Below are 20,858 nucleotides of genomic sequence, written 5' to 3'. Positions count from 1 at the left end.
ATTTTTTTAATTAAATCTGTCTAAAAACAAAAAGTAGACAACATGGCAGTGTTATTAGTCAGAAGGATAAATGTTTCATAATAAAACTGACCCGAGTTCACCTAAACTTATTAGACACTGGTCATGTGATCAACTCCCCCTAGTGGTGAACCATCGGATTTTCGAAACGGTTTGAAACCATAGACATCATATAGGTAGACGCCCTATCGACCGCTACTGCCTACTGGCGCGGCGAGATATGGGGCCGCCATCTTAGATCGGTCACCCGCTCCACTCAGTGGAATCTGTATGACTGGTGGAATGAGCTATCAGCGCATTTAATTAATCATATCTCAGTGAATACCGAACTGATTTTCACGCGGGTTTTTTTGCTGCAAAGGTCATTCATGGAGCTATGATACAGGACACATGGTTCGGCGTATTTTAACCCCTTATGTGCCGCAAATCCCGTTTGAGTGGAGGTTGACAATGTGATGTACATCTTTAAATGAATATTTCTCTGGGATTCTTTGGGCTAGAAACCTAATCTTGGTCTTGTTTTAAAGAAGACAATTTAGGGTTTTTCACAAATGAGTTAGAAAGTAAAAAATATTAAATATAAATATTTTTATAGCCGTTTACCTTTATTTTAATATATAAAATAATGCAGTAACATATTAATTTATAAATAAAATTACATAAAAGTTAATGTTTCACACAATAAATAATGTTAACATTAAGCAATATGTCTCAAGTAGTTGTGATCCAAATTTCAAGTTAAAATCACAAAAAATTATGTTTGTGTCACAATTTTAATGGTTTTACAAACAACTGCCACTAGATTCTGCCACATACTCTTGTACTCTTGTATACTCACAAACTAATAAATTACTGTCACCGCATTATTATTCATGCAAAAAGGTTTTGAAATATTAAAACTACATTCTGAGAGCTTTCAGATGATATATAGCTTGTCATGATTTTTTAGGTTTAGAGTAGGGTTTTAGTGTTATATGCAAAAACAAATTTGGCCTACCTGTGGGCCCGTAACATTTTGGAAACTGACTCTCACTATGTCATAATTTTCCCCAAATTGTAATAAAATATGAAAATTATACTCTTTGAGCTTTCCAACAATATGTAGTTTGTCAAGATTTAGGTTTAGAATATTAGTGTTACAAACACTAATGTGGACAGCGCCACTTAATGTTCATAGTAGGAATTAATGAATATTCACTAAACAGTAATAAAATATTCTGATATAAGATATAAAGTGAGCAGACGTGAAAATATGTGATGTAGGATATAAGATATTTTATAAATCACACACTATAAATATGACAAAGATGCAGAAACAGTTAGTTGCAGTACAATAAGACCTTTTAATAAGGTGAAGAAACAATTTAATATGATTTGTAACCCCCCCTCCCTCTCCCCCCCCCACACACGCACATACACACACACACACCCCTGAAAGAGGACTGTTTTGCAGAGCTTCTTTCCCGTGCTCCCTTTCTGCAGTTCAAGAGAGGTGAGTTTGGCAACATGGTGGAGCCTTATCTTTAAAAACACAGACACAACCAATGACAACGAGTCAGACTGATAGTTGTCGATTCCAAACCGAGTCTACTCAATGTCCTCCCTACTACGAAGGAAAACATCCTCTGTTCCTCCCGCACAACGTGCATGTCTGTTGACATCTTAGCTTTTTAAAGCTCGGCGGATCACGCAGCTCACAGCACCTTATAATAATAATAGACATGTATATAGCGCCTTACACAATACTCACAAAAGAGAAACTCTTGTAATTATTACTTTACTTTACCCCACCTCTCCTTGCAGGGTGAACAACGGCTGGTGCAGTAAACATAGCCTAGCGAACGTTAGCTGGCTGCGATTTCAGTACAGTAAAATCAATAATCTTTGCTCTTTCTCAATTTTCTGTTAATATTCTATTCACAAAATACAACCAGTAGTACCGCAATGTTAAAAAGTACTTGTGAAAATAATCCTCCGGGCTCTATTTGCGATGGTCTGCCGATTAGAACAGGAAAATGCTCCACGGTGCTCTGGCATCTTATCTGCTGCCATGCAACGAAACTAGGAGTACGACCGGTTTAAGATGGCGGCCGTATTTCTCAGTCCCCAGCGGCCAATAGGGCATCTAGTCTTCTATTCACCTTATTTTTCACGACAACAAGGGCGGCGCCATTTCGCTCATTTTGTCAACGTTCTTCCGGCCGCATAGACGATGAGCAGCTGAGGCAGTGACTGAAAGCGACGTGTTAAGCTTAAAAAGCTCACTCGAGCGCCTTTATGTTTCTTTCTTACCAATTTTAAGCCAACTGAGGAACACCCTTATCCCAAGTAATGGTTCGACTACGATGTTCCGGTAACTTTAAACCACGCCTGGTGTTGAAAAGGTGGCCAGTTTCAGGTAAGCTATCTTAGCTAACTTTGTGCTCGTTCGCCTAAAGTTAGATTTGTGATGTCCGTTCTACAAATACACTTAAGATCAGTAATGTTAGTTTATAAAATGCAACTATTTGAATGGTTTTAATTGTCCACCTATATTTTTATATTTACGATAGTACAACGAGATATTATAGTACATTGCATTCTTACAGTAGCCCACGTGATTCCTACAAGTTACTGAGATTTCAGATGCTAGAATGTCAGTTCATTTCTCATTCAGATATTGATAATGACATATTAAACAACGTATTATTTAACACTGAAGTTAAAGGTTGTGTGTATAATGTTTCTGTCTCTTTTTAATGCATCTCTCTTACACACTGTTCTGTTTAAGTATGGGTGCCATTTATATATTAATTCTCATGATGCAAGTTTATTTTAAATACTAACATAAAAATGTTTATGGTTATATTGTTTTCACAGATGCATTGATGTTTAGTGATGCAGTGGACAACTGTGAGGATGATACAATCAACATGTGATGCAGAAACACAATGGGAGCATCTATCCGTCTCTGACCACAACTACACTTTAAAATCACAACTCAACCTGAAGCAACATACATCTGATATGGGAAAACAATGGTGCGGTTTCCCGGACAGGGCTTATCCTGGTCCCAGGCTAAAATGCATATTTGAGCTACAATAATTTAAAAACACCTTTTACTGACATACCTCAACATATATTAGTGCCATTGTTTTGTCACAAGATGCGCACCAGTCTTGTTTTTTTGTAGGATTTGTTTGTAAAAACTAAAATGTCCTAATATAATTAAGGCCTAGTCCTGTAAACCCTGTCCGAGAAACTGCTTCAATGCTTCTGCTTCATGTGTTGAGCTGGCACAAATGTACATATCTCTGCTGAGAAACAACCATCTTTGGTTCAGCTTTACACAGGGTTGATATTGCATGCATTACACAGTCGCCAAGCACTTTACCAGTACATACACCAACAGCTTCCAGATATACGCTTGGGATCAGCTCCTGATGACTCCGATAAAGCTGTGTCTTAATTTATTGCAGGGTGGTCTTGCTTTACCGGTTGTAAAGTTACATTAAACCTTCATATGTGATCAGATGTCATGCAGTGATATTAAACATTTACAATGTGATCAGATGTTGTGCATTTATATTAAATCTTTACAATGTGATCATGTTGTGCATTTATATTAAATCTTTACAATGTGATCATGTTGTGCATTTATATTAAATCTTTACAATGTGATCAGATGTCATGCAGTTATATTAAACATTTACTATGTGATCAGATGTAACCTGCCATGCAGTTATATAAACCTTTACAGTGTGATCAGTTATTATCTGTAAGGAATTTCTTAAACCATATGTGAGCTTTAGAGATTCCACTTAAAAGGATTTTAGTCTCATGATTTGAAGGAATAAGTGTTGGCAAGTTTGCAAATGAATTCTATCATGGTACCACATAAAAAATAGTTATTGGACTGGCTAAGGTGCACATTTGCTATAAAAAAGACGAAATCACTGTGTAAATATTGGTAGACATACTTTTAATAATTTTCAATGCTGTTCCATCAACTCCTGACAGGACGAGGTAATTAAATATGCCAGGTTACTTGTCGCGGCCGCTTCATATCGTCTAACCACGAGACGATTGATGGGACAATATAAGACTATCCAATCGTCGTATGAAGTTTTAACCGTGCTCCTAATTTAAAACATTTACAGCAGTAGCGATATTTGTCATTTCACTAAAGTTATAGTGAACTACAAACAATCTTCTAACCACCAAACTAACCACCGAATGCACTGTGCCATATTAGCAGCGGAAGTCGGTTGACAAAATGCGGAAGAGCGAAGAATTAAAAAGGGGCGTGGCGGAATAAGGTGAATATGATATCTATGTTTGAAACAGTTATGACGTAATGAAGCCTCGTTTGCTATAATCACGTGACTTTGGCCAGTTTGAAACAAGCTCCGAACCACTGATTCGAAACAAAAGATTCGTAAATGTTTCGAAGCCTCATGAAGCAGTGCTTCGAAATCGACCATCACTAGTCAGCTGCCTGAGTTTTCGGATGCAGCCAAGTTGCACACCGGTGCGCGCCGTTTCCAGGAAACATGTCGTCCAACCTGGAAACCGTAGATAAAAGTTGCGCACCGTTTTTACCTAACGTGCCCCAGGTGTGACCGCGGCTTGAAACACGTGATGTGCAAATTGATTAACAAAGCCAATCTGACAGGTGCGTTTCACCGTCAAAATGGATCGCCACGTTTCAGTTTGTCTATTGAAAAACTCAAAGGAAGTCTTTGTGATAGAATTGATGTTGAAAAATCAGATTACATTTTTTTTTATCAAAGAGCATCTTCGTTTGCAGCTATTTTGTAGAATGATTATGCATTATGCGACTTTGTTATGGTGAGTTTTGCGTTTGTCTTCAATACTGAAAATGTAACCTAATAATGAAAATATCACATTCGCCAATTACCCAAATGTTTTACTCATATTTTTGTTGTTGCGTCACATTTCTCTTTTGTGTTTTTCAGGTTTATTTTATTTGGCTTATGCCCTATGTCTGTGCCTGACTCCATACCTATTGGTAAACAGTAATTTTCAAAAGTTACCTTAAACTGGTTCAAAAAAGTTTTTTGCATACAAATGGTAACTAAATATTACATGGTTATATGATACATATATGACATTGTTTGTCAGGTATGTTTAGGACAGAGTGTCACGATCGACATTTCTGGCTGGCTGTCAGTGCAAATTTCCTTGGCCAGAAATTTAGGTTTGATGTTCAAGGTAATCAAAAATGTGCAACTACAAGTAGTACACACCGGTGTGAAAGTTATTTATGGTTCGCTGGGACTGTTTAAATTTTTTTTTTTGCAATTTGTGATTACCAACACAAGACTTCAATTATATGACAACCGAACATCAAAATTCTAATACTAACACAGTTTAATGATTTAGCAGTGTGTACATCAGAGCTTTGATTTTCCACATTACCCTAATATACCCTATATCATGTAATTGGAATGCTTTTGAACTGAAATCGTGAATTGTGTCTACTCACAGGACGCTCTGAGGTCCATGAAGTTTCTGGTCAGTGGGCAGCAGAGTGTGGCTATACTTTTGCTGTTGACCCCTGGGGTGACCTAGAGCTGCGTGTTTCCTACCTGGCTTGTTTGGTGGAGAATCAGGTACTGCATGATGCACTGATGGAAGCTGGTCGATAACATGATGCAGATTGCTAATTAAAAGAAGTTTGACTTTTTTTTAAATTTAACACACTTCAGTTGCAATGTTTGTGGTTTCAGAGGGACTCTGAATTCCGATTGCTTGTGTGGTTTGTAAATGAGGACTCCTATGGAGAGAAATCCTACCCATTACTGCTTGCCTGCCCTCTTCAGGTCCCGTGGGGTGCTCGAGAGCTCGTCTGTGAGGAGAACTACATGGAGGTTTTATACATTTTATTGTTGTGATAATTGAGTAAAGCATCCTAGGGTTCATCCTACAATCAAACCTTCTGTTTCCCAGGTCTCTGTGCTTAAAAAGCTGCCTCCTGATAATCATATAGCCTCTGCGTGGGTGACCCCAGTCTCTATGGTAGGAGTGTGTATGCATGCATTTAATGCAACTGAATAATTGAATAACACCTCCTCCCCCATAGTCTCCCAACAAAACTATAAATATTAATGCTTTCTGTTTATCTTGGGAGCAGAATGAAGGTTTAATGGAGTGGAGGGTGGTGTTTCGTATACCAATGCTCAGTGAGGAGGGTGGCATGCGAGAGGAGACCGTGCCTGTCAGAATGGCACATCTGTTGGGTTACCACATAAACACCACTGACACTCGCATCCTTTTGCGTTGTCCCTACGGATCCAAACTGGCTTACACGCTGCAGGTCCGGGAGGAAAAACTTAATGTGTGGCAAATAACTACACCAGTGATTCAGTAATACATGTGGGTGGTGTCAGTTTTACTTTAATCTATGAAAATGACATTAGGTTTTTGTCTGCTATTGTAGCAGGATGAGTTTAGGGTGGAGGTGATCAGTGCCACAATCCTCTACAAGCTCCAGTGGACCATGTTGACTGTGGACATGTCTGTGGCCTGCACTATGAGTATGTTACTAATGTTGTGTTTCTTATCAGGTATTTATGTGTCTAAAGAGGACTTATGGTTAGATGTTGGTCCAGTGCATATGTGGTGTAGATCACTAAATGAGCATCTAAAAGAGGCTCATATGGCTTCACACTATAGAAAAAGAGATGGAAAGAATTTTAATATACAATACATACTTTACAGTAGTACATTTTGAAAATGTTATATTAGAACACTTAATTGAGCTTTTCTATTCCAATGTCCTTAGATCAGGCCCGAATGGATGGTTCAGATGTCTTGTGGTCCCTCCCACGTGAGCTTCCCGGACTGGTCCAGTCTTCCTTCATAGAAAAGAGCCTTAAGATAGGAGTAGGGGGACGCTACCTGTCTGAGTGTGTAGCCCACCAACGTGGTTATGTGATGCATGAAAACAACAGAACTTGGGAGATCCGTATTCCTTTTGGAGCTGAAGGAGGATTCATTAAGGTATCTGGCAATATCTGCTATCAGTGTAAAATATTATGATATAATGTTCATCTCAATGTTTTATCAATTTGTATGCATTACCAAAATATTATGCTTTTTCTTTTTTTTTTAAATGAATGAGTCATGTTTTTGTTGCGTTGTTACAAAATTTTTGTCTCCATCAGAGTCATGTGATTGATGGGCGCTACTCTCAGTCTTATTTTGTGGATGTGTTTTTGATGCGGGAATGGGAGGATACATCATGGAGTCTTACTCGACAACGAATCTTTAAAGTTCTTTCAATACATCACCTCCCCAGACCAATCACACTTGTAAACCGTGAGAAACAATTCATATCATTAGATTTCTTAATGTTTTTAATAATATAAAGTTTTTTGAAAGAATATGACAAACCAGTTTAATTCTTTCTGTGGGTTGCCCAGCATTAAGTGCTGGCTGAGGATGGGACTAAATTTAGCTGTCCTTTTAAAGGGACCATGTAATTTGTGTGTGTAGTTTTAAGTATTTTATTAGTCAAAATCAACGTCTTTATTCATAAATATGTCCTCATTGGTGTCAAATTACCTCTACCTACTTTTCTTTGTAAGCTTAGAATTTCTTATCTTTATTTACATTGAATGGGTAAGTCCAAGAAGGCTTCCATGTTGTTTCGCCATATTGAAAAACTATAATAGCAGAGAGGGACAAAAAGCCTTACCGCACCGCGTTTCCATTCAGATCATGTGAAATAGCTGAAACGGACAAGAAGATTGAGTACATAACTGCTACCATAGTTGCAACTTGCATTTAGATAAGCTAGGAACTAGAGAACACTTTTTGTTTGAATGCAATATACAATTTCACCACTAGATGGGGGGAAAATCCTACTTATTGTTCGTTTAACTGGTGTTTCTCTCTTTCCTCATTGAAGGGACTGAACCTTCACAGGGAGAATTTTCAATATCTCTGTGCTGTTTACCTCCTGATGTTTCTCTGGTGAATTTGAGCATAGCTGGTCAGCCTTTGGTTTGGAAGGAAATGGACAAGACTGGAGTTCGTGTTTCTCATAACCCACTGCCTAACAACTCCTACACTTACCTTCTTCAAATCCCTTTTACACATTCACTAATCTTGCAGAAGGTGATGGGCACTTGTACTCCTACTACAAATACACTTGCATCTATTAAAATGTTTTTCATAATGATTTTTCCCCCTCCACTCTAGTATTTGGGAGACAGATTTAGGAGATACACTTTATCAGTGGGCTTCTTGTTTATTCTGTTTCCCGAAGAAGAATTTTACAACCATTCTGCTATTGTTGAAGCTGATCTCCAGGATGTAGGTATGTTATGTACCCTCACATATTCATTTCAGGCAATTTCAGAATCTGTAAACATTTTTGTTCAAGATGACAGATGCATTTGGAGTTTTCACAATTGTTAATTGTTTCAAAGCAGCTTTACATTAATAGAAGCAGGGGGAAACCGTGAAATCGACAGACAACATAATTAGCAAATACAGGTGCTATGAATAAACTTTACAAGCAAGCATATTAATAATGTAACGTATAGAAGAGCGTGCTAAGTTAAGCCAATGTCAGCTGACTCCATGGGGTTGAAAAACCCCCTAGGAGAAAAACCTCCTGACTTTTTTAGCCAGAAGGGGAAAAAGTCCTAGAAGGACAAAAACCTTGGGAGATTATGTTTATCTATATTTTTCATAAAAAATGTATAAAACAAACATTAATTTACCTTAACTTCTCTTTAGTTAAACACAGAAAAATAAGGTTACTCACCAACAGCACTGTACTATATAATTTAATTTGTTTGGTTTAATCGAAATTTGAAGTTTGTTTTGCCATCAATTTTCTTTAGGGGGGCCGTGAAGTGATGCACCCTACACAAGGATGCTTAAAAGTTTGAGAACCACTGCTTTAAATGATTGCTGCTTTTTTTTCCAGAGTTAATGATTAAACATTTCAGTAATTCTTAATTATCAACAAACTTTTTTGCTATTCCCAACTTTGCAGTTAGGGTTGGGGCCCTAAATGCCCCAACATAATGGTAATCAAGTTGTTATACTTGCTTTTTGGCTGACTTTTTGGTTGATCAGGCCCACTGTTTGTCTTGATTTTCTCTGCTGATGGCTATTTTATAAAACTGGCTTGGAAAACCAAGGCTTAAAGTTACAAACCTGACTTGAATTAACCTAACAAATAAGACGAGGCTAAAGTCGTTTAAAAAAAGGTTAATGAAGTTTATGCAATCCAACTAATTTGATCCAGCTTTCCCTAGTCAAGATAATTGCACGCTATTCTTGAGCAGCCCTAGAGGTCGAGCGTGGATCAAATAGATTGTCTTTGTAAACAAAAGTTTAATGCATTTTAGGAAGGATTGTTCCAGTGCACCTATGCACCCATTGTAAAAGGGGGGGCTGATACAACAGAAACCGAAAAATTCTCGGGCCAGCATCATATGCCCAAATTTCAAAACTAGTTATATTTCCTAATTAAACTAAGGCCTAGTCCTGTCTTAAGCTAATCCCTGTCCGGGAAACCACCCCTTATTCTCACACTGTAAAAAATTAGCTGCAGTTATGCAGCCGTATGTCAGTAACTTACTGTTGATTTAAATTGATGTTATTTACTGGCAACAGTTTTTCAAGTTAAATGAACATTAAACATTAACAAGTCTTTATCTATACAGTATAAAACGATAAAATAACAGCCTTATGCAAAGCAGTGATAGTTTTCGTTTGTCCCGGGCAAGGCTGTAGGATAATAATAATAATAATAGTAATAGTAATAATAGTCAGGGTCCGATTTGCCGGGGGGGATGCGTGGGATTTCCCCCTTTCTGGTCAATGTATCCCTGCCTCTGCTTAATTATTATTATCCCCGTTGGGGATAAATTTATCCCCCCCCGCCCCCTCAAAGTGATCAGTGCTACTACACTAGTGGCGAGACGGATCACAAAACTTATCACGGATCCGTGGTTTGATTAAAGTCAATTTTGTTTTAAAATGCGCTACTTTGGCTGGCTCTGATACAGCTGCCGCGCAGCCTCCCTGTCTTCACCACTCTGCAGACTTGCTCAATGTCCCGCCCACGGCGCTATCTGATTGGTTACAGACCCGGTTACACCTCACGAGTAATAGCCTATCAACACTTGCGAGATGGTTATGGAGCTGTGTGTCGAAACGATGGAAGGCAGCATATTCAGCCGCATATTAATAAAGCGGGAATAAACATAACAATCTGATTATCTGTTTATGATGACAAGCAGAGTTAGTGTCCCAGTCACCCCACTGAGAATGGCCGAAGTTACACATGATAAATGCAGATGAGGCGTTTAGCGAGACGCGGGTGCGTCCAGTTCGTGACTAATGTAATGCATCTGTCTTTTCTATCATTTCACTGTAGCACAGCATTGCGGTGTAAAGTTTATGTTATTACTTTAAAAGCAGCAGTAAAGCTGTTTCTACTGTAATGGTTTAACTTTGCAATCCATACATTGTTCATATTTATGTTTAAGTTGACACTACGTTGTGCCATATAGTTTTGCCATTCAAGATTTAATTCTTGCGTGTTTTTTCGTTGTGCATGATCACAGTTCATATGTGTGGGGAAAGATAAGCTATTAGAGTAAAAATATTGCGTTAGGCTGGTTCATGAGTTAATAAGAAAAAAGATTTTACAATTCCTGCAAATGCAGTGATGAAGTTCATGTTCTCATGATTTAGTTTTATGAATTAAAATGTTTTGAAATGTGCTGTGGACAGAAACACATTATGCCAAGTATTATAAAAAATCGTCAATAAGCTCATAATTTGTGCTAAAATAGTCTAAATGTTTAGTTTTAAAACCATTTTAAAAAGCTGGTTATATTTTGATGTTTCTGCACAAGTTCAGCAGACAGTAAGGTTCGGGGTTTGTTCCGATCAGAGCTAAGATATTATAAATATTTTAATTAGAAATATATATAAAAAAATTATAATAATATTATAATGGATTTTTGTTAGGTCGGACAATTACCAAATTTCTCTCTCATATTGCTCTTCATAACCACTGAAAACAGTCAAAAAAGTTAAAACTAGTGGTGGGTACAAATTGACTCATTACGAAATATGGTGAGTACCCACCGTCGCCGAAATCGACGCCTATGAAAACATCCCCCCTCTGTTTTTTTCACAAATCGCACCCTGATAATAGTAATAGTAGTAGTAATAATAATAATAATAATAATGTTTGTATTACGTGGATAAAGACAGGCAGGAGATTCAAATCATATGACGACTCATTTCAGCGATTCAAAGTCGACTCCCTACTTTAGAAGCCAATAACTTTAGTAATCGTGCACTTTTTTTCAACTACTTTGCACATTGTATACATTGATGGACACTACAATACACAATACAGGTAATTTTTGATTTTGGATCTGTGTGCCATTTTAATTGTTTGACTGTTAATAAAGTCAAATAAAATGTCAGAGTCAGCGATTAATATCATGGCATTCACGGTTCAGTGTTCATGGAAGTCTAGTTAAGCAACAAGCCCCAGACCAGGCTGGTTTCCAAGCATAAGTTTCCATAGTAACCGGGATTGAACTAGTTTAAGTTTGTTTAATGAAACAAAATCCACCGGCAATAATACAGACTAAAATAAGCCTGGCTTATTTTGTTATCAAGTTTTATGAAACAGCCCTCAGGTGCCGAATCTCCAGTTTTCTTTTCTTTCCGTATCACAAACTTATACATTTGTTAAAATTTATACCCACTCTTCCGCCTATACCACCTCCAGGCCCGGATTAAGATTTCGGAGGCCCCTGGGCACAATGTCTTGTTGCCCCCCCACATACACAATCAAATTGTGTATATAAATATAAATATTTATATTTATATGTATATACAATATATAACAATATAATACAATATATAACAATATAATACAATATATAACAATATAATACAATATACTAGGGGTGGGCCGATCCAATACTTTGGATCGGATATCGGGTCGATCCGGACCTTTTTTGCTGGATCGGGTATCGGAAAAACGGGGCCGATCCAAATCCGATACTGTGCGTTACTTGTGGTTGTTACTGTCATGCTACAGAAAAGTCAAACTATTATAAAAGCACCATAAATGTTATTATACACTATATTCAAAATCTTTCTAATATATTCAACAGCCTTATGCGAAAAACAAATGCATATATGAAGCTATTTAAGGTCACAAAACTGAATGGTTTGGTGCTCGCCGAGTTAATACACTGGAGTAGCGTGACTTAAATATGTCATACACACACACACACACAAGCCGTATTTTAAACATCTGATTAAAAAGTCTTTCATGTTGTGACAGTTTGCGCAATTAAGTAAAAATGTACTTGAACTATTTATTTGCTCAGTCGTATGTCCACTCAATAACAATTAATAAATATTTAAGAACACTTACATTCTTTTAACTTGTATCTCATTTTAAAAAAAATTCACTTCACATGATATTCTCCTGATTTTGTGCAACATGTTTTGTGTGTATATGTGTGCGTATATATGTGTTTATACACACACAATTCTAAATGGATCAAGAAAAATACTAGTATTGGATCGGGATCCGTATCGGTCGATACTCAGAATACAGGTATCGAAATCGTATCCGTAATAGAAAAAGTGGATCGGCCCACCCCTACAATATACAATATAATACAATATACAAAATAATACACAATATACAATATAATATACAATATACTATAATATACAATATATAAAAAACAATATATAATATACAATATACTATATATAATATACAATATACAATATACTACAATATATAATATACTATATACTATATATATAATATATAATATACTATATATAATATAGTATATTGTATATTGTATAATATACAATATAATATATATATAATGTACAATATATAACATACAATATATAATGTACAATATACTATACATTATACTATATATAATATACAATATACTATATATAACATACAATATACTATATATAATATATAATATACTATATATAATATATAATATACTATACATTATACTATATATAATATACTATATACTATATACAATATACTATATACTATATACAATATACTATATACTATATACAATATATAATATACTATATACAATATATAATATATAATATACAATATACTATATATAATATATAATGTACAATGTACAATATATAATATACAATATACTATACATTATACTATATATAATATACAATATACTATATATAACATACAATATACTATATATAATATATAATATACAATATACTATATATAATATATAATGTACAATATACAATATATAATAAACAAAATATAATATACAATATACTATACATTATACTATATACAATATACTATATACTATATATAATATACTATATACAATATATAATATACTATATACTATATACACTATATAATATATAATATACAATATACTATATATAATATATAATGTACAATATACAATATATAATATACAATATACTATACATTATACTATATATAACATACAATATACTATATATAACATACAATATACTATATATAATATACAATATACTATATATAATATACTATATACTATATACAATATACTATATACTATATACTATATACAACATACACTATATACAACATACACTATATACAACATACACTATATACAACATACACTATATACAACATATACAATATACTATATACAACATACACTATATACAACATACACTATATACAATATACAACCTACACTATATACTATATACAACCTACACTATATACTATATACAACCTACACTATATACTATATACAACCTACACTATATACTATATACAACCTACACTATATACTATATACAACCTACACTATATACTATATACAACATACACTATATACAACATACACTATATACAATATACAATATATAATATATTATAATGTTCTTTTTGTTAGAAACACACCTACTTTTACAGGATTTACACTGACACATTACAGTCGGTGATCACTACCTGTAGGACAAAATCCATACCTGTAGATATTTTTGTTGCAAGCAGGGACCTGCACAGAGACCTGCACTGGGGGCAGATGCTCAAGTGAAAAAAGGGCACTTCTCTTAGGCCTAATTCTTTTTTTAACAAAAGATTAAATATATTGACACAACTTCCTTACCAGTTTATTTTAATTACTTCACACACACCCAACTGTTTTATACTCTACAGATTTCTACAAAATACAAAATAGTTTGCACAAAGTGTTTATCACAAGAACCAAAGACAGCAAATGATACTGCCAACAATGTGCGTGCTTTCTTGTTCAGTTACCACTTTTAAAGGCACACGGCTGCACACCAAGTTTTTTTGGTGTTTGTATGGACCAGTTGTCGTCAAAGTAGCCTGGATGCAAGTCATAAGAGACTTTAGGATACAGCCTTACATAGTTGGTAGACAGTGCAGTTTAAAAAAGACCCTCAATTAGGACAGGAGTGAGATTTGGCTTCATTTGATGATTATGTTCTCTGTGTACTACAATTACCTCTTGTCTCTGTCACAGTTCTGCCCAAGTTGGAGGGAGAGTGTACAAATCGGGGTGTGCGTGCTCTGGCTTACTATGGTAATATAGACTCCTCTGAGTGGAGTTTGTCCATAGGAGGCATGAAAGTTGACTGGGAGCTGGTGGAGCTGGGGGGATTCTCTCTGGATGCCCACGAGCTCTACCTCAGCTTGGAGGTGCCGCTGTATGCCCCAGGCATGGCCTATGAGGTACAGAAATCTTGATCTTGTACACTTGTATCACATGTAATGATGTTAAAACTAAAAGATCAATGCAATGCCCATCATAACTAGTTTTAAGTTACTACTTTCTTTTTCTTAGGGCTTGGGTCTAAAAGGTCTGTTAGTGAGAGTGCTTGTGAGTTTAGTTCACTTGGACACAGGAGAGGAACAGACTCATGTGCAGCGCTGTGTGTTCCCGGTGAGAGAATTATTAGGTAAATTGCACAGACTTGCATGTTTTATTAAAGGGGTCATATTATGGGAAACATTTTCATCTTATAAAATGTTTAAGTAAACATACTGTTCCATTTAAAACACACAACTTCCTCACTAGTCAAAAAAGAAAGAATACAAAATAACATAACATGCAATAAGAATCGAAAGCACTATATCGTCACCTTCCTAAACTAATTGCCCAAGTCATTTTTTGACAAATGTTTTCTCTCACGGAAGTTTCTCATCTCTTGTCCACTTTGTAACAACAGATCATCCAAATCATAGCTGCTGTGGCTTGTGTTGACATCCCAGTTTTAAGAGATTTATGGAAGGCCTACTACAATATAGGTTTAATGGAAATGTGTGAAATCTAAATAAGGTGTTTTGGGGGGGGGGACTTTTACTACATATCAGCTTATACCAAATGGCTTGACCTGAACACATCCTATGATCACTTTCCAATATATGCCAGACTGATATGGTCCATTGGAAATGTATATAAAACACTCTCCAATATTAATCCCAGTCTAATATGACCCCTTTTGAAATGTGTATAACAGTCTAGTTGAGGCTTTATTTTTTGTCTTTCTCTGCAGTATGTCTGCCTGATGGAAGAATGGTAGTTATGGTGGACACAACTGGTGTTTCTCCTCCAGTAAATCCTAATCACACAGCCCTTTTGGACCCTGCCTGTAGACCGCTGGAAACCGATCACTCTAGAGCCATTTTCAGCTTCTTAATAGACACTTGTGGCACTGTTGCAATGGTACATTTTTGAAATATTCACAGAACATTTGATGTTTCTTGTCTAACAGAGCTTTATAATGTAAACACTTCTTCTGTTTCCCTTAGTATGATGGGGATCAGACAATTTATAGAAATGAGGTGAGAAACATGCCCCCTTTTCCTTCACACCTGAGACCACTTAGCCGACCTCAACCACACTACAGGTAAACAAGTCCTTCTTGTATAAACTATTATTCAAACTTGAGAGATGAATACAAATAAATGAGGATAACTCATTTGTTTTACACTTTATTAATTGATGAAATAAACCTGCCAGTTAAAAAAGTAAACCTTTTACAGATTGAAGTTTAAACATCTTTGTAGTTTGAGAGAAAATGTCTTTTTGAGTTACATTAAATATTTGCAGTCAATCTTCTCTTTTTCTGTGGTTCAGAGTTCCTCTTGCCTGTGTTCACCCAGTAAATGGAAATCGAACACTTACAATCTATCTACCATCCCATTCTTCCATACCACAGTCTCGTGCACAGAAAACCACTTCATACATAAGGCATCTTGAAGAACGAGGTAAGCAACATAACAAACATGCCAAAATCTTTTCATGAAGTCATGACACTGCGTCGCCATGTTTGCAAAAGCAAGACCTGTCAGATAACATGCATTCACAATGTCACTTCACCAGAGGATTCTTTATTGTTTGGCTCTCTTTACTGGAAGGCAGGACCAGAGCGACCATGTTGACCCTTGTGAACTCCTCCATTCATGTCAATAGAAGTGACTGGTCTTATTAATAGTAGATATCTTTGAATATGCTCATAAAACGCTAATTTTATTATCTGAACAACTTAATGATAGCCTCTAAGTGGAGGAGACTGGGGCTGTGAAGCTGTAGTCCTTTAATCACAAGATAACCCAGTACATGCTCTATAGAGTTCTCAGTGCTTGATGTATGATTCTTTCACTAGGAGTAATTTCCAGATTTTAAACCGTAATTCTAAAATGGGTTAGTATAGATTATTATATGTAGGAAATTATTATCGTAACATTCTGTTAATGTTCAAAACTTGCACTTGCTTAGAACTGCTATTGTTAAAAATATAATGCACATTCTTGTAATGCCTTCATTGTGCTAGGTTCATCTAAAGGAGTTGAGTTTCAGGTTCAATGAAATGCTTAATCTTGTGTACAGATTAGATTAGTCCATGTATTGATTTCCTTACAGGTGAAAAAAGGCTTTCCCTGCCAGTTGGGGGATGACACCATTAAAGGTAAAGGGGTGTGTCTAAATTTATACATATACGTGTGTGTGCGCGCGTCTAAATTAAATATGAATAGTTTTATATATATATATATATATATATATATATATATATATATATATATATATATATATATATATATATATATATATATATATAATATAATATAATATAATATAATATAATATAATATAATATAATATAATATAATATAATATAATATAATATAATATAATATAATTTTTTTTGTTGTTTTTTTTTTTAAGTACACGTAAGAGGAATTAAATTAACCATGGCACGCAAATGCCACTGTGCAAGAATTTTTAACCCTGGGGAAAGGCGGTTTACCAAACGTTAGAATAATGATAGATTTTTTCAGTGAAAAATAGGTAATTTTCAATTACTGTTTAATAACCTCTTCATTGCCAAGTGATATTACTCAACCTAAACAATGTGACCCTGATTAAAAAAGCTAATTTACAAGAAAACGTCACATGCACTAAACACGCACACACGTGTATATAAATACTGTATGTATGTGTATTTGTAAATCTTTTGCCATAGGTTGTGATTGATAAATGCATATCTAAGATTTATTCGCAGATGTTTCATTTCTAATTCTTTTATTGGCTTAATTTAGCAATAAAAAGTACTACTGACCGTACTACTGCTATGGAGCTAAAGGTGGAACCTGACAGCCCAATGGAAGGGGCTTGTCCTGCTAAGTCACCTTATGCTGTGATGACACTACAGATGTTCAATAAAAGTTTTGTTTAAAATGATTAATGCCTCCTGCTCCTGGACATTTTCTTATTTTCAGTCTTGAAGTTTATAGAGCTTATTCAGATTGGTTTTCTAAACCGTTTGTTACACCAGCAAAGGGATAATCTAAATACTATTGTTGGTGTTAAGTGATATTGGGGGAAAATGAAGAGCAAATAAGAATTCATGTGTTTTTGTTGGTCTGTTGCATAAGTTAGTGGCAATTGGTAATTAAAAATGTATAAGCCTTTCAGTATGTCTCGCTCTTACAGTTTGTTTCAATAGTAAATATGTGCAAGGAACCCCCCCACACAAATCTTTATTTGCATAGCCATTTTGGGGTCTTAAGATAAGTTAGTGAGGGTCAACTTTTAAGTGTTTTGGTTGATGGCTTGTGCTATTTGGTACTGTTCTCTGATGTTGCGTCGTCTCTGGTGATCTGTGGTTACTTCTGAAACGTTATCTGATGGAAACCAGCCCTTCTGTCTGTCTGATAGACGCATTCCTTCATACCATCCTTAAGCAACAGTGTGAAAAAACAAGCATTAGGTAAACAAACTGGAAAGTGCTAATATACTTAAATATTTAACAAATCTATGAATGTTAATTTTGTTTTACTACCTTCATTTGTTTTGCGCAGTATGTTGATGACATCAGATGGCTCCAAGCTAAGCTCGTCCACTTGTTTTGCCACATACTGACTGATGCACTGAACCTGAGGACAGTCTGATTCACACACAGAGAAGCATAAAGCAGTATATTAAGAATATTGGAGAAATTTGTGCAAATTGACTTAGCTATTGAAAGGGATAATTCTGCCTTCTGGTTAACCTCATGCCATTTCAAATCCTAGTGTTTTTCAAATGAACAAACAATGAATTAATAAAATGTATTATTATTATTATTATTATTATGGGTTGGAGGGGGGGTGATGGCGGAGTGGATAAAACGCACACCTTTGGTGTGAGAGACCCGGGTTCAAATCCACTGTGACACACCATTGTGTCCCTGAGCAAGACACTTAACCCCGTGCGACCTCTGACATATATAGCAATTGTAAGTCGCTTTGGATAAAACAGTCATCTAAATGAATAAGTATTATGGTCAGAATTAAAAACCTGTCACTGGTCACCATATATGTAACAGACTAGCTTGGATGTCCTGTTAAAGTGGATATTTCACAAGATTTATTTTATATCTTAAAGACTCTAGTGTCCCCAGACAGAGGGCATATGTTAAGTTTTAGTTTAAAATCCCCCACAGATAATTTATTATAGCAATGGGGATTAAATTATAGCACTTAAACATGAAAAAAATCAGTTTTTCAAGATTTGTCCACTTTCAATTTATTATGGTAAATGTGATGGAAAAACCACGAAATAAGGCCAAGTAATAATGGATTTGGAAGTAAATCTTAAAATTGAAAATGTTTAACAGTGTTTTCTGGTAAAATTAAACTCACCCCAGTCTTCATAAATTTTCTCCTCTGCAGGTTCTGCATTAATAGAAGGAAAAGCAGCCATCCACCTGTGCATATCTGACCTGATAAAAATGGTGATAAAGATATGAAATACAGATAATTACATTTATTCGAAGGTTCGATATTTTAGGTTGGAAAACCCTGTGCTAGATATTATGGATTATTTCCATTTGTGTTTAGGTTACAATTCAACTTCATTCAATGATGTATTTGCAAAATGTGCAGTTTACAGCAGGACATATTTTGTGGGATTCTGTTTCTCACAATACAGTGTGCTTAACTTGCCCTTTTAGGTGATAAATCAACCAAAAGAAATATCCTCACTATTTTCACCTTAACTCAAAGTAAAATATTTTATGCAATGTATAAATATTGCAATGCTTGATAGTAGGAAGTATATTGTAATAAATTGACAGTCTACTGCACAGAATTCTGTATAACAGTATACAATTCTACATAAGACAGATGAATGACACTGTTGACTGTATCTTACTCCGTGTTAGCCTTGAGCAGTCGTTCACAGTTTTTACCCTGATGGTTTTCAAGAAGAGTGAGACAAAAAGAGTTATCCAGTTGTGGCCCAAGCCTGGTTTCTGTAGGATGCACCTGGATCAAAGATCGATGAGCATGATCAATGACCACAAACCGGTCTGAACTGCCACTGATAACAGAAAAAGAGAAGGGCATTAAAGGGCACCTATTTCATTGCTTAAAAACATTGTTATTTTGTGTAATTGGTATAATACAATGTGTTCGCATGGTTTATAGTTAAAAAACACACATTATTCTCCACATACTGTACATTTGTGTAGCTCCAGTAGCACGGATTTTGTAAAAAAAACTCATCGATTTGAAAAGCGCTGTGTCCCTGATTGGTCAGCCAATCTGTACGTTGTGATTGGTCTGAATACCTCTGACATCAGCTGGAAATGTTACGCTCCTTACCATGTTTGAAAGATACGGTCACAATGCAATGGTAACAGGAGTTAACTTAAAGGCTGAGTTTGAAGCAGGAGGAATTATGATATTACATCACCAATCCCGGAAAGTAAACTGTTACCCACAATCTGTGTGTTTGTTGTAGTCCAAGAAAACGGATTTACGTTGGAGACGATAACTCGTGCCATTGTTTACTTTGGGGTATGTAACTTTTGCATATTGTTAACATGTACTAATACACACTTACACACCAAAGAAAATTTAAAAACGTGAATTGGACCATTTATGCCTTGCATTTATTGCAATGTAATGCATGCTAACCATAAGGGGAAATAAATTGAGAAGACCTAAAAATAGGCCATGATGACAGGAGCCTATAAAATTGTCTAGTGTTAAGCCAATTAGTTTAATCACAGAACCAGCATTTTCTAACCTTTTCTTAGTGGTGATAAGGAGGAGATCATTGAAGAGAAACATGTATATAGGAGTGTATTTGTTACGGATACTGAAGAGAGACCCTCTTTTGCTCAGCTCTTGTAGTTCTCCTTGTTTCTCTAGACAACGTGTTTTAGAGACAATTGGGATGGCCTGTGAACAGTAAAGAAATGTTAATTATTGTTAT

At 35.5% G+C, this 20,858-nt stretch overlaps 2 protein-coding genes and 1 long non-coding RNA gene across 5 annotated transcripts in view; 2 read left to right on the top strand and 1 right to left on the bottom strand.

Annotated features, from left to right (window-relative positions):
• Positions 1–2,157: 2,157 nt before the first annotated feature.
• On the top strand, positions 2,158–3,641 carry LOC135774472 (uncharacterized). Its single transcript, XR_010543692.2, has 2 exons — positions 2,158–2,416; positions 2,878–3,641. It is a non-coding gene; the product is annotated as an uncharacterized lncRNA (long non-coding RNA).
• A 1,041-nt stretch (positions 3,642–4,682) lies between these two features.
• LOC135774471 (uncharacterized) lies at positions 4,683–17,818 on the top strand. Of its 3 annotated transcripts, XM_065284600.1 has the most exons (19): positions 4,683–4,848; positions 4,977–5,029; positions 5,143–5,232; positions 5,509–5,633; positions 5,751–5,891; positions 5,971–6,039; positions 6,155–6,337; positions 6,461–6,557; positions 6,806–7,023; positions 7,188–7,341; positions 7,934–8,142; positions 8,227–8,344; positions 14,616–14,824; positions 14,937–15,051; positions 15,649–15,818; positions 15,905–16,002; positions 16,233–16,363; positions 17,019–17,064; positions 17,696–17,818. In XM_065284600.1, the coding sequence occupies exons 1-18, from the start codon at positions 4,691–4,693 to the stop codon at positions 17,051–17,053; spliced, it is 2,373 nt and encodes a 790-aa protein (XP_065140672.1). In that variant the 5' UTR covers positions 4,683–4,690; the 3' UTR covers positions 17,054–17,064; positions 17,696–17,818. The 3 variants fall into 3 exon arrangements, with proteins under 3 accessions (XP_065140672.1, XP_065140674.2, XP_073670880.1); XM_065284602.2 differs by lacking the exons at positions 17,019–17,064; positions 17,696–17,818 and having other exon boundaries at positions 6,464–6,557; positions 16,233–17,012; XM_073814779.1 differs by lacking the exons at positions 17,019–17,064; positions 17,696–17,818 and having other exon boundaries at positions 16,233–17,012.
• A 354-nt stretch (positions 17,819–18,172) lies between these two features.
• Positions 18,173–20,858, bottom strand: part of arhgef15a (Rho guanine nucleotide exchange factor (GEF) 15) — a 36,988-nt gene continuing 34,302 nt past the window's right edge. Inside the window, exons 11-15 of the mRNA XM_065284599.2 lie at positions 20,670–20,824; positions 19,791–19,958; positions 19,280–19,359; positions 18,439–18,543; positions 18,173–18,334 (exon numbers count right to left, since the gene is read on the bottom strand). Coding sequence (XP_065140671.1) covers positions 18,189–18,334; positions 18,439–18,543; positions 19,280–19,359; positions 19,791–19,958; positions 20,670–20,824 — 654 coding nt within the window. The 3' untranslated portion in view covers positions 18,173–18,188. The remainder of the gene's footprint in view (positions 18,335–18,438; positions 18,544–19,279; positions 19,360–19,790; positions 19,959–20,669; positions 20,825–20,858) is intronic.

Source organism: Paramisgurnus dabryanus, chromosome 5, assembly GCF_030506205.2.
Source record: "Paramisgurnus dabryanus chromosome 5, PD_genome_1.1, whole genome shotgun sequence".
In the NCBI taxonomy this organism is placed as follows: Eukaryota; Metazoa; Chordata; class Actinopteri; order Cypriniformes; family Cobitidae; genus Paramisgurnus; species Paramisgurnus dabryanus.
Note: the sequence above shows the minus strand (reverse complement) of the source record. Positions and strands in the feature narration are given on the sequence as shown.